General features: G+C 48.4%; 1 protein-coding gene across 1 annotated transcript; it reads right to left on the minus strand.

Annotated features, from left to right (window-relative positions):
* Positions 1-1,165: 1,165 nt before the first annotated feature.
* On the minus strand, positions 1,166-10,794 carry LOC137003940 (uncharacterized). Its single transcript, XM_067364269.1, has 7 exons — positions 10,773-10,794; positions 9,904-10,077; positions 8,701-8,805; positions 8,506-8,601; positions 2,228-2,320; positions 1,940-2,014; positions 1,166-1,302 (listed from the first exon to the last, which is right to left on the minus strand). Exons 1-7 carry the CDS (start codon positions 10,792-10,794, stop codon positions 1,166-1,168), a joined length of 702 nt encoding a protein of 233 aa, XP_067220370.1.
* Between the last annotated feature and the right edge of the window lie 2,687 nt (positions 10,795-13,481).

The raw sequence follows: 13,481 nt of genomic DNA on the forward strand, positions 1-13,481 counted from the left end.
TGCATACCGAACGCGTCTTTCCGTGCTCATGGGCAAAGGAGTTTCTTTGAAAGGCTTGCGCACGAGACTGAGCGGAATGCGGGAAATGAAGTATACCATGGCCCTAAATTGTAATGGACTGGAGCTCACGGTTCACATCGAGAGAAATGGGAACGCGGGGGTCACCGCGATTGCGACCGCAAAAGGCACTTTCACTTTCGTGATCAAAGTGCATGCCACTGATAAGCTTTGTAAATGCAGTAGTACAGTAGCTATACACATACCAATTAAACACGCAGGTCTCCTCGTGCGTCCTCTCCACTGTGTCGCCGGTCGAGGCAATAATTTTCGTTTCGCTTTTAGATATCTCTTTTATAGATGCCATCAATGCTTTTACCTTTCTAGATGTAATTACCGAACTCAAAACAGTCCATAAACTACAAATCCTCACGAAAACTTCAGTCAAGCCAGCTCGCGCGTCAATCTGAGAGATCAGCCTCTTACCTTAAAGTGTCAAATTTCTCGGTTTCTGAATGGACGGTTTTGCTTGATTGACAAACGCTAACGTTCGGCCACGATTTATATACCATCGACCTGTCCTAAAACATTAGCACGCTGTGATCGATTGCTTGGAGATCGCGTGTTTCTCTGTTCGAGAGCGCATTTCCTCTTCTTCACATCTGCGACAAAACAGTTGATTATTTATGAACGAAAGCTCACAGAAACGTGAAAATGGTCTCATTTGAAAGAAAATATCCTAAGCTAAAAGATGATATATTTTGACTGATTGAAGCAGCCCTTATCAAAAGTGCGGGGGTCGATTTCTGTCTTTTCCTATCCCCCGTGCCAACGCCGCGCCTGACCCTTTCTATCGAAACGGTCACAGCAACTTCTTTTCGCTCGCTTCATTTTGCTTGTTGCTTAGCGAAATATGTCTGGCACGTGTGAAACGCCCCGCGAGTTAACAAATAAGCATATATGTATATATAGCATATTTTTCTTTAACATGCAGCAAAAAAAAACAAAACAAAACAAAAAACGTTTAACTGATAGTATTAATCGGTTAAAATTCTTACTTTCGGTTAACGGTTAAACGGTCAATGTGAGCATCCCTAAAACTTATCAATCATAAATATGTGCTTTTATATACACTTAGCCTGCCACTCAGATTTAACAATGTAAGGACTCAAATCACACAGAAACTCTTACCTGCACTCAGGAAGAGACACAACAGCACAACAAATCCAAAGCATATTCCAGAAGCTACGCGACGACCATTGTCAGTATCATGTGCACTCTTTCTCCAGCCATATGCAAAAAGAACTGAGGAATAGATCAAAAATAAATGTCACACAAGATAAATGATGTAATAAGCAAGTACATATCTAAAGATGTGGTGAACTGAAGAGTGTTTGTCAAACAGTTGCCTGAATTAAATAAGCCCATAATAACTGAATCTGTACCAAGAAAAGTAAAGGTCACCTCATGTAAATCATGATATTTTAGAAAAGATAATTCAACACTAAATGTAGTAAACTATAAACTATACAAGAATGTAACCTTATTATTTTATAATTTAGAATATCTCAAACATTCACACATATTTAAAATTACGACACCCATAGGTTCTGTTGTACTATTAAAGCAGAATGCAGAAAATGTTTCTACAACCTGACAGATAAATCACTGAAACGGATGTTCAGAGAAATCACACTTGTCTTCACAAAACAAATGTAATCCGGGGATACTATAGTTGTAAGACTTTGAGACACTGTCTGTCTTTGAATCATTTTGTGTATTCAGGGTTGCTGACTTCAGGTTTGGACAGCGAGATTTTAGAGAGAGAGGTGTAAGATTTAAGGGCTGAATTCTTCTACAAATCTATTGAAGGTAATATTTCATAAAACACTTTTAATGTCAAAATAATGAGCTCTGATGTGTAACATTAGGATTTACCCACCTGAATAAACAATGACTGTAAAAACAGCAAATTCACTCGTTATTCTGAAAAACCTGATCCATGTTTTAATGTTGTCTGTGGACAGAAAGAGTTGAAAACATAAAATATTTTGTAAAACACTAATGCACTGCCATTGTATTAAATTACACATCTTTTCCATTGCTTGTACTTAGCATTTATTCAGTGTTAGGTTGTGGTAGGACAAAGTGATTTTTTGTTGCGATCAATATGTATCTACTGATACCCTTAGGAATAATAATAATAAAAAAACATTAAATCGTAACATACCTTGAAGATACTTTAAAAAAGGGAAAGCCCAAATCAACATAACAGGCCTCAGAATATAAAGAGCACAGCAAGTGACGGTCTCGTGCAGAAATCCTGCAACAGAATATTCATTGATGGGTATTATTGATTCGAAAAAATACCAATAGTTCCCATTCAGTCGGTCACGTTCGACGTACGTCGGACAGACCGACGAATAGGAATCTCGCCAGAGAAGCCAATCTACTTCGAGTGTAACTAAACGAGCCAATGCACATTGGCATGCAATCATCTGCATCAGCTGCTCACCTCGCAGCGCGGGTATATAATGAGCAGCAGGTGCGTTGCATCTTCAGCTTTTCGCTTCGGAGCCGAACTACTGCAAACACGGTGGTTTCTACGAGCGAGTGTTTGAAGAACGGACTTCAACGAGCCAGCTCTCTCTCTGACTGCTCTTCTCGTCCGGTGCAGGAGGAACAGCACAGCAGCGGGGCCGATTTTTTCTTCTTTGCTTTGTGTTTTGCCTTTTTTTATTTGAGCAAATTAAGCTGTGTATCAGCGTGAAGGCCGTTTTCACGGCTGGTGACGGTGCGCTTTAAGAGCGCTAAAAAGCTGTTCTCACAGCTGGTAAGAGCAGCGTCTGCAAAGAGAGTGCACACGACAGGCTGCACATTCCCTGTCTGTGCTGCAGCGGCTATTCCCCTGCGTGCTTCAGCACCTAAAAGAGTCAGTCCTTGAAAGAGCTTACACGAGTAGTTCGCGTCTTTTTAAAGATGTCGTTCTACTTGTGTGCTGCTGGATGCGGTCGTTACCTGGCGCCCCAGGATGGTCACCAACGCTGTATCGCGTGCTTGGGCTTAAGGCACGCTGAGGCGGCGTTTGTGGACGAGTCATGTACCCATTGTGGGATGATGACCGTCGCGGAGTTGCGGTCTAGACTCCAGTTCCTGCAAAGGGGCGGAGTCCCGGTGCCGTTGCCTCGTTCCAATCCTCCTCAGAGGGTTGCTTCGGGCAGCGGCACTGGTGACCTGAGGATCACGGTGAGCGCGCTTCCTTCGGGGACCCAACCCCTAGGAACCCTCATCCCTCCTGCACTCCGCAGCCAGTAGAGCTGCCGGGGAGCGCGGTGGACCACCCCAGAGGTGTGTACCATCCGTATCCTTCGGAGCTCCCCAGGATGACCGGATGTCGATCGCTGCATCGGAGGGTGAGCCTGATACTTCCGCGGATGACGATTCGGCGCAGCTGCCTCCCTCGGGAGTGACAACTGTGCCCGATTCAGACCCGGAAATGATGGCTATGCTTTCCCGGGCCGCCAACAGGGTCAGGCTCGTGTGGAATCCTCCACCGTGTCCCGAGCCCTCGAGGTTGGACGATTGGTATCTCGGGGTGGCAAGGGCTGGTTCTCAGCCCCCCACCCCAGTGCCTTTCTTCCCGGAGGTGCATGAAGAGCTCACTGGCACGTGGACGGCACCTTTTACTGCCCGAAACCGTGTCGGTGGGTCCTCCTCCCTCACCACCCTTGACGGCGGGGCAGCGAAGGGTTATACGCGCATACCCCCTGTGGAACGGGCCGTTGCTATGCAACTGTGCCCTAACTCCACCTGGCGGGGGAGCCGTCTCTCCCTTCCCGGGCCTGTAAGCACTCGTCGGATCTTACCGGCAAGGCTTACCAGGCCTGTGGGGAAGCTGCCTCTGCCCTACACGCTATGGCGTTGTTGCAGGTCCATCAGGCCAAGGCACTGAGGGATCTGCACGAGGGTGGTCATGACCCACAAGTTCTTCAGGAACTTCGTGCCGCGACGGACCTCGCGCTTCGTGCGACGAAGGTTACGGCGCGGTCAGTGGGTCGTGCGATGTCCACACTTGTGGTCCAGGAGCGCCATCTCTGGCTGTGTCTCGCGGACATGAGGGATACCGACAAGGTCAGGTTCTTAATTCCCCCGTGTCCCAGACCGGCCTCTTCGGCGACGCGGTCGAGAACTTTGCCCAACAGTTCTCGACTGTACAAAAGCAGTCTGAGGCCATCAGTCATATCCTGCCGAGGCGGTCAGCTGCTGCTCCACCACCGCCCGCAGCACCTCAGACTGCTCGTCGCCGAGGGCGCCCCCCTGCGGCCGCCCCCGCTCCCGCGCCCCAGCAGCAGCAGCCTCCGGCTAAGCAGCGCCGTGGAGCCGGTCGCGGTCGGGGCGCCCAGCCCGTCCCGCCACCCCCCAAGAAGAAGGGTGGCAAGGCCAAGTCCAAGCGGCCCTAGGACGGGCGACCCGGAGATGGAGAGGACTGTTCTACAGGAGGTGGTGACCGCACCGCTCCTTCCCCCGGAGGAGGGCCGGGTGGAAAATCTTTTGTTTCCTTTTGTTTTTGTTCCGCCGCTGGCCCAACAGCCAGCGGTACCCAAATTCTCAATAAAAGAGCAGTTTCCTCTATCTCCGGGTCCGAAGAGGGCTCGGAGAGCAGTGGGAGGGCAAGAACCTCACCACTCTCATCCCCCTCTTCTCTCGCCAGCGGACAGCAGCGAGCAGCAGGCAGTCAAAGCCTCGACTGCTCCCTCTGTCCACCCGTGGAAGCAGGTAAGTGTTGCACAGCACACTGTGACGCCGCGTCGGGCCGCCTCGCAGAGAGAGCCCCCCGGGCCGCGTCCCTGCGTTCCACCTTGCTGCCCCGCTGCGGGTGCGCCTGTGGTTCCTCTGGTCCCGCTGGTACGGTCTCTGGGGGCCTGGTTAGCGCTCACCAGTCCGTCCCGCTGGCTCATTCGGACCATCAGGCTCGGCTATGCGATTCAGTTCGCCCGGCGTCCCCCCAGGTTCAGGGGTGTCCACTTCACTGTAGTGAAAGATGTCGATGCCCCTGTCTTGCATGCGGAGATCGCAGTCCTACTGGCGAAGGATGCGATACAGCCGGTCCCTCCAGCCGATATGAGGTCAGGGTTCTACAGTCCCTACTTCATTGTACCCAAGAAAAGCGGCGGGTTACGACCGATCCTGGATCTGCGCGTCTTGAATCGGAGCCTTCACAAGCTACCGTTCAAGATGCTCACGCAGAAACGCATTTTCGAATGCGTCCGTCCCCGGGATTGGTTTGCAGCGATCGACCTGAAGGACGCGTACTTTCATGTCTCGATCCTTCCGCGACACAGGCCTTTCCTGCGGTTCGCGTTCGAAGGTCGGGCATATCAGTACAGAGTCCTACCCTTCGGGCTGGCCCTGTCTCCCCGCGTCTTCACGAAGGTCGTGGAGGGAGCCCTTGTTCCCATGAGAGAACAGGGTGTTCGCATTCTCAACTATCTCGACGACTGGCTCATTTTAGCACAGTCCCGGGATCAGTTGTGCGAACACAGGGATTTGGTGCTCAGACACCTCAGCCAGTTGGGGCTTCAGGTCAACTGGGAAAAGAGCAAACTCGCCCCGGTGCAGAGGATCTCTTTTCTCGGTATGGAGTTGGATTTGGTCGAGCAGATAGCACGCCTCACAGAGGAACGTGCTCGGTCAGTGTTGAACTGCCTGAATACGTTCAACGGCAGGACAGCGGTCCCACTGAAATTCTTTCAGAGGCTCCTGGGGCATATGGCGGCTGCTGCGGCTGTAACACCGCTCGGTCTGCTTCATATGAGACCGCTTCAGCACTGGCTTCACGGCCGAGTCCCGAGATGGGCGTGGCAGCGTGGCACGTTCCGGGTGTCAATCACTCAGGAGTGCCGCCGAACCTTCAGTCCGTGGTCGGACCCCTTGTTTCTTCGGGCAGGAGTGCCCTTAGAACAGGTGTCCCGGCATGCTGTGGTGTTCACAGATGCTTCTGCCACCGGCTGGGGTGCCACGTACAACGGGCATGCAGTGTCAGGGGTTTGGACGGGACCCCATCTGCATTGGCACATCAACTGCCTCGAGTTGCTGGCAGTACGCCTTGCTCTGAGCCGCCTCAAAGGCCTGCTACGGGGCAAGCATGTACTGGTCCGTACGGACAACACTGCGACCGTTGCGTACATCAACCATCAAGGTGGTCTACGCTCCCGTCGCATGTCGCAACTCGCCCGCCATCTCCTCCTGTGGAGTCGGAAGTTTCTGAGGTCGCTTCGCGCCATTCATGTCCCCGGTGTGCTCAACCGTGTGGCCGACGAGCTATCACGAGCTGCGCTGCCAGGAGAATGGCGACTCCACCCCCAGGTGGTTCAGCTGATCTGGAGAGAGTTCGGAGAGGCTCAGGTAGACCTGTTTGCCTCACCAGAAACCTCCCACTGCCAGTTGTTTTACTCTCTGACCGGGGGAACACTCGGGACAGACGCACTGGCACACAGCTGGCCCCGGGGCCTGCGCAAATATGCGTTTCCCCCAGTGAGCCTACTTGCACAGACTCTGTGCAAAGTCAGGGAGGACGAGGAGCAGGTCTTGCTGATTGCGCCTTACTGGCCCAACCGGACCTGGTTCCCAGAACTCTCACTCCTCGCGACAGCCCCTCCCTGGCCCATTCCTCTGAGGAACGACCTTCTTTCTCAGAGACGGGGCACTCTTTGGCACCCGCGTCCAGACCTCTGGAAACTCCATGTCTGGTCCCTGGACGGGACGCGGAGGTTCTAGGTGACTTACCCCCGAGGTACTTAACACCATCACTTCGGCTCGCGCACTGTCTACGAGACGTGCTTACGCCTCGAAGTGGAACCTGTTCGTCGAGTGGTGCTCTTCTCGCCGGGAAGACCCCCGAAGATGCTCGATCGGTGTCGTGCTTTCCTTCTTGCAGCAGGGGTTGGAGCGTAGGCTGTCCCCCTCCACCCTCAAAGTCCATTCTGCTGCTATCTCCGCTTACCACGACCACATAGATGGCAAATTTGTTGGTCAGCACGACCTGGTCGTCAGGTTCCTTAGGGGGGCGAGACGGTTAAATCCTCCTCGTCCCCCCTCCATACCCTCTTGGGACCTTACTCTGGTGCTCAGAGCACTTCAGATTGCTCCCTTTGAGCCTTTGCTGTCAGCAGACTTAAAGATTCTGTCTATGAAGACTTTGCTGCTGGTGGCATTGGCCTCCGTCAAGAGGGTAGGGGACCTGCAGTCATTTTCGGTCGACGAATCGTGCCTACAGTTCGGGCCGGGTGATAGCCATGTGGTACTAAGACCCCGGCCTGGCTATGTGCCCAAGGTTCCTACCACTCCCTTCAGGGACCAGGTAGTGAGCCTGCAAGCGCTGCCCTCGGAGGAGGCAGACCCAGCCCTGGCTTTGCTCTGTCCAGTTCGCGCCTTGCGACTGTACATAGACAGAACTCGAAGCTTCAGGACCTCAGACCAGCTCTTTGTCTGTTACGGAGGCCAGCAGAAGGGAAAGGCTGTCTCCAAGCAGAGGATGGCCCACTGGATAGTGGATGCCATCGCCCTGGCTTACCAAGCTCAGGGCGTGCCCTGCCCGCTCAGGTTGCATGCTCACTCCACGAGAGGTGTGGCATCCTCCTGGGCGCTGGCTCGTGGCGCCTCGCTAACAGACATTTGTAGAGCTGCGGGCTGGGCGACACCTAACACGTTCGCTAGATACTATAGCCTTCGTGTCGAGCCGGTCTCCTCCCATGTTCTCGCCTCAGGTCAGAGGCACGGAGAGGCCCCGGCTTAGTGTCGGCTTGCTGCGCTACATGCGCGTTCTATTCTCCAGAGAGTCCCTACGGGCAGACCCTGTTGAGTCCTCCGGTTACCCTTCGGCAGCCGACGTGGCGGAGCGTCTGGCGCCAGGCCTATACTCCGTTGTATCCTTGAGAACCGGATTTAGGCTGGGTTCCATATGTGTGACCCTACGGGGATCCCATATGGCTTTTCCACGGCTGCTCTTAAACGAAGCCCGTGTCTTTCCCTCTGGGAGAACCTACCCTTCATTGGGTTGGAGTCACCCCAGCTCTTCCATATGTAGCACAGCCCTACAGGGTTAGTCCATATGTACTTCTCCACATAACTCCTTCGGGGAAGGATGTGGCTTCCGCAGCGTTCCTTCAAACGAAGGTTACGCTTTCCCAGCGTTATCCAATAGTCTCACTGAATGGGTTTTGGAACAACAGTGATCGACCCTCTCTGTGTGTTAGCCCTGTCCCACCGTCCGCAGGCAAGGGGGTTCAGGTGGCTTACAACAGAGCGCTGGAGGAGGGCAGCTCCTGTGGCGCTTTGGTAGGGATTCCTATTCGTCGGTCTGTCCGACGTACGTCTCCGTTCCCTCCTTCAGGGAACGAGGGTTACCTTTGTAACCGAGACGTTAGCATGAGTCTGGTATAAGACAATTCTGTACAACATCAAAACTAATCTGCCACAGCACACTCTCATATAAACTACTAAACTCACCTTCAGTAAGACCCCAGAAGAAGAAGGCGAAGGACATACAGATGTTTGGAAAAAAGACCAGAGAAAGCTGAAGATTCCAGATTGTGCTTCTGGAGACTGAAGAGAAGATGCAGAATAATCACATTTAAATGAGCAAAAACACTTACAGTGACACATACAGAGTTAATCACAAGAAATAAAATCTTCCAAACACACCTGTGTTTTTTAATCTGCAGTAGATCAAACAGCAGAGCAGAAGTACAGCTCCAGATCCAGAAACAAAACAGAAAACCAACACAGTTATGTGCCAAGAAGAAAAACCTGTGAAACACAAACATCACCACTGAATCAATTTCTTACAAATAGTCATTGTTTCTTAATTATGGAGAATTTGTAATCATTATTTTAAAGAATTCCTAACAGCTTGTTTCACCCTTGGAGTACCAGGGGCCCGATGTATAAATTGTTTGTGTACACACAAAATGGCCTTTGAATTATGCATACGCAATTTTCCACACATGCATGTATCAGGATTTATACAAAATAAACTTGCCGTAGAATATGTGCGCACCGTCTGCACAATCTAGACTGTGTGCAGCTACACCTGTGAACTGGAGTGAGCGAAGTAATGAAATGATCTGAGTGAGGCACTGATGTCACTGCCAAATACCTTCAGTTTCCAGGAATAATATCCGAACATTCTACAATAGGTGTTTATTTTATAGGCAAAACTGCATAAATTAGTCTTGTTTAAAACAATTAAAAAATTGCCAATAGAAATGAATTAGAATAATTCTTCTCTGAAAAGTACTTTATAGCTAAAACGTTTTCAGGTTTGTAAAACCATATGGCAGAATCTGAGCAAAATTCCCATTAAAAATCCTAATCAGTGGAAAATTGTGTGCACATGTATCCCTGCCTCATCTCCTGCCCAAAATAACCATATATGGAGCTTACAACACCTAACTTCATGAATTTACTGATGAGGCAGAAACTTACACTCCTATTGAAGCTTTTTCGGCATTGTGGTCTCATGATAATTTACCCTGTTAATTTTTTTTTTTTTTAATTGCTTTGATGCAATTTTCACAAGCAATTGGTACATCAGCGCAGATGACCGAGTTCGACATATGCGCAGTGCAATTTTTTCTATACTATTATCAGACATTGTGTCATGGATATTCGCTGGGCAGGATCGGAGAAGAAAAATAGTGCATCCACCATTGCAACATAGTTCAGAAGATACACCAAGAGAACAGGAATCAAAAACGATGGAGAAGGCATGCTTTTGAGTTTACTCGTCTTATTTTTGAATCGTTCTTCACACACTCTTCTTCGACGACTGCACATTGTGCTCAGTACTGTGCGTATTGCCACCTAGTGGACTCTTCTGTCCTGCTTGCGCTGTTGCACGCGCACCGTCCGCACGGTCTCGAAATTTGGGCTGCACGCGGACGGGGTGTGCAGCTGGCGGTGCACGAACGCAGACGGCTGAAGTATACCCGGGGCTTAACAAGGCTTGACCCGCTCTTTTCTGGGGGATGTATTTTGTTGCCAGGTACATTATGTCCCCAGACAGATCCTTGCATTCATCTAAAATACAAATAAACACAACAGCATAATTATTTGTAATAATGTCCAACTTACAAGCATTACAAAAAAATAACAAAAGATGAAGTATGTGGATACACTCACCGTCCACCTTATTAAGACCACCTGTATATTCATGCAGTTACCCAATTAGCCAATCATATGGTAGCAGCATAATATTAACAAAACATCAACAACATGCAGATACAGAGCTCCGGTTAATGATGTTCACATCAACTATCAGAATCAACAAAACAATAACCGTGGCATGGTTGTTGGTGCCATATTTCAGATCCTGTTGATATACTGGGATGTTTCTTACACAAAAGTCTCTGAGTTTGCACAGAATGGTACAAAAAATATTAAGTAAGCAATAATTATGGGGGTGCAAATGCCTAATCTGAGGCACAGAAACTGTACAGTTGAAAAAAAAAAAACATCTTTTTCCGTCTTCAACTGTCCAGTGAGTCTGTGTGTTATGATCACTGTCTGTTCCTGTCTCTTCCCGGACTACATTCCCCATCATCCTCTCTGTCAGCCACATTCACACACTCCACACTAATCACCACACCCAGCTGCAGCTCATTACCAGGACTATAAAGGACTTTCACACACACCACCTCACCGCGAAGTCTTGTTTCCCCAGTGTGCAATTCTAAGCGTTATCTCCCTGTCTTCTTGTTTGTTACTGTTCTTGCCTGATTCCTGTTTACGACCCATTGCTGCCTGCCTCGATCCTTTGCCTGTACCCTGACTACGACTCTGCCTGTTCCTCACTGTTCCTGTTTTGACCCTGCCTGTATGACCACGCTCACTTTTAATAAAAGCTCTGCATATGGATCTTACCTCGAGTCCCGCTTCGTTACACTGTGCCCATGAAATCTGCAGATTCTTATTCTTGGCTGTTGTTAGAGCCCATCCACTTTAGGGTTCAATGTCTTATACGTGCTAAGATGATTTTCTTCACACCACATTCATAAAGAGTGATCATGAGTTGCTGCCCCCAGACCCCACCCAACTATTTCTGTGTTGTGTGAGAAATTCTCAGGAGATCCATAGTTTCTGAAATTCAAATCAGCCCATCTGGAACCAAAAACCATGTCACAGTTAAAGTCACAGATCACATTTTCCCCATTCTGATGATTGATGTGCTTTTGACCTGTATCTGTATGATTTTATGCAGGGTGCAGTTGCCATATGATTGGCTGATTGTATGACTCTATGAAGGACATGGTGTACAGGAGTTCCTGTTAAAGTGGACAGTCAGTGTATATTCCAAAACTGGTTGTAAAACATAGCAAGTCAGGCTATTAACATAATATATTGACCTATTTTGGTAAAACTGAACACCCCATAGTGGTAAGACAACTTGTCTACGATTATATTTACTTTTTATTTATATATATTTTAAAAGTATAACAATACAGTTATAAGTAATGTGGAATTTCAGTGGAAGATATTGTTATAAAATTTTACTATTATAAAGAAACATGATTCAAAACCACAAAACAAGGATACTGGTCTCAGAATTCCCTTTAAAGTTATTACTACTACTATATTTTTACCTTCACAAAGTTTGGGGTTCACCGCCAACTCCGCCAACTTCTCTATAATTTTCTTTTTTTGTCCCTTGGCCTTCCGTAGATAAGCCACTACAGTGTTTGGAGAGTAACTCTCTGGGGGAGAGCACCTCCTCTCCTCAGTTCATCTGATGTGACCAGGTATCTGAAATATCAATGTGTTATGTACATTATAATAATCCTTGAAAAGACAGAGGGCCTTTATCTTTAAAAAAAAATTCTCTTTAGAGAATCAAATACAAAAGAAATAAGGATTTGAACCATGCAATAAGATAATTTACTCTTTTTTGTAAAATAACTGATATGCAGCATAATTTGCTATAATTAATAACACATTTATAGAAAAAAAATGACCTGTTTGAACTTGGTTGAGTCCTGAGCTGCTTCCTGAATTCCTTCATTTTGGTTACTTTCTTCTGAGCTGTCTTGTCCCTCAGGTTCTTTGTCTCTTTCTCCTGAACTGTCTTGTCCCTCAGGTTCTTTGTCTCTTTCTTCTGAGCTGTCTTGTCCCTCAGGTTCTTTGTCTCTTTCTCCTGAACTGTCTTGTCCCTCAGGTTCTTTGTCTCTTTCTCCTGAACTGTCTTGTCCCTCAGGTTCTTTGTCTCTTTCTTCTGAGCTGTCTTGTCCCTCAGGTTCTTTGTCTCTTTCTCCTGAACTGTCTTGTCCCTCAGGTTCTTTGTCTCTTTCTCCTGAACTGTCTTGTCCCTCAGGTTCTTTGTCTCTTTCTCCTGAACTGTCTTGTCCCTCAGGTTCTTTGTCTCTTTCTTCTGAGCTGTCTTGTCCCTCAGGTTCTTTGTCTCTTTCTCCTGAACTGTCTTGTCCCTCAGGTTCTTTGTCTCTTTCTCCTGAACTGTCTTGTCCCTCAGGTTCTTTGTCTCTTTCTTCTGAGCTGTCTTGTCCCTCAGGTTCTTTGTCTCTTTCTTCTGAGCTGTCTTGTCCCTCAGGTTCTTTGTCTCTTTCTCCTGAACTGTCTTGTCCCTCAGGTTCTTTGTCTCTTTCTTCTGAGCTGTCTTGTCCCTCAGGTTCTTTGTCTCTTTCTCCTGAACTGTCTTGTCCCTCAGGTTCTTTGTCTCTTTCTCCTGAACTGTCTTGTCCCTCAGGTTCTTTGTCTCTTTCTCCTGAGCTGTCTTGTCCCTCAGGTTCTTTGTCTATTTCTCCTGAACTGTCTTGTCCCTCAGGTTCTTTGTCTCTTTCTTCTGAGCTGTCTTGTCTCTTTCTTCTGAGCTGTCTTGTCCCTCAGGTTCTTTGTCTCTTTCTCCTGAGCTGTCTTGTCCCTCAGGTTCTTTGTCTCTTTCTTCTGAGCTGTCTTGTCTCTTTCTTCTGAGCTGTCTTGTCCCTCAGGTTCTTTGTCTCTTTCTTCTGAGCTGTCTTGTCCCTCAGGTTCTTTGTCTCTTTCTCCTGAGCTGTCTTGTCCCTCAGGTTCTTTGTCTCTTTCTTCTGAGCTGTCTTGTCCCTCAGGTTCTTTGTCTCTTTCTCCTGAACTGTCTTGTCCCTCAGGTTCTTTGTCTCTTTCTCCTGAACTGTCTTGTCCCTCAGGTTCTTTGTCTCTTTCTTCTGAGCTGTCTTGTCTCTTTCTTCTGAGCTGTCTTGTCCCTCAGGTTCTTTGTCTCTTTCTCCTGAGCTGTCTTGTCCCTCAGGTTCTTTGTCTCTTTCTCCTGAACTGTCTTGTCCCTCAGGTTCTTTGTCTCTTTCTCCTGAACTGTCTTGTCCCTCAGGTTCTTTGTCTCTTTCTCCTGAGCTGTCTTGTCCCTCAGGTTCTTTGTCTCTTTCTCCTGAACTGTCTTGTCCCTCAGGTTCTTTGTCTCTTTCTCCTGAACTGTCTTGTCC

The sequence above is a fragment of the Chanodichthys erythropterus genome, chromosome 3 (genome assembly GCF_024489055.1).
Source record: "Chanodichthys erythropterus isolate Z2021 chromosome 3, ASM2448905v1, whole genome shotgun sequence".
NCBI classification, from domain to species: domain Eukaryota; kingdom Metazoa; phylum Chordata; class Actinopteri; order Cypriniformes; family Xenocyprididae; genus Chanodichthys; species Chanodichthys erythropterus.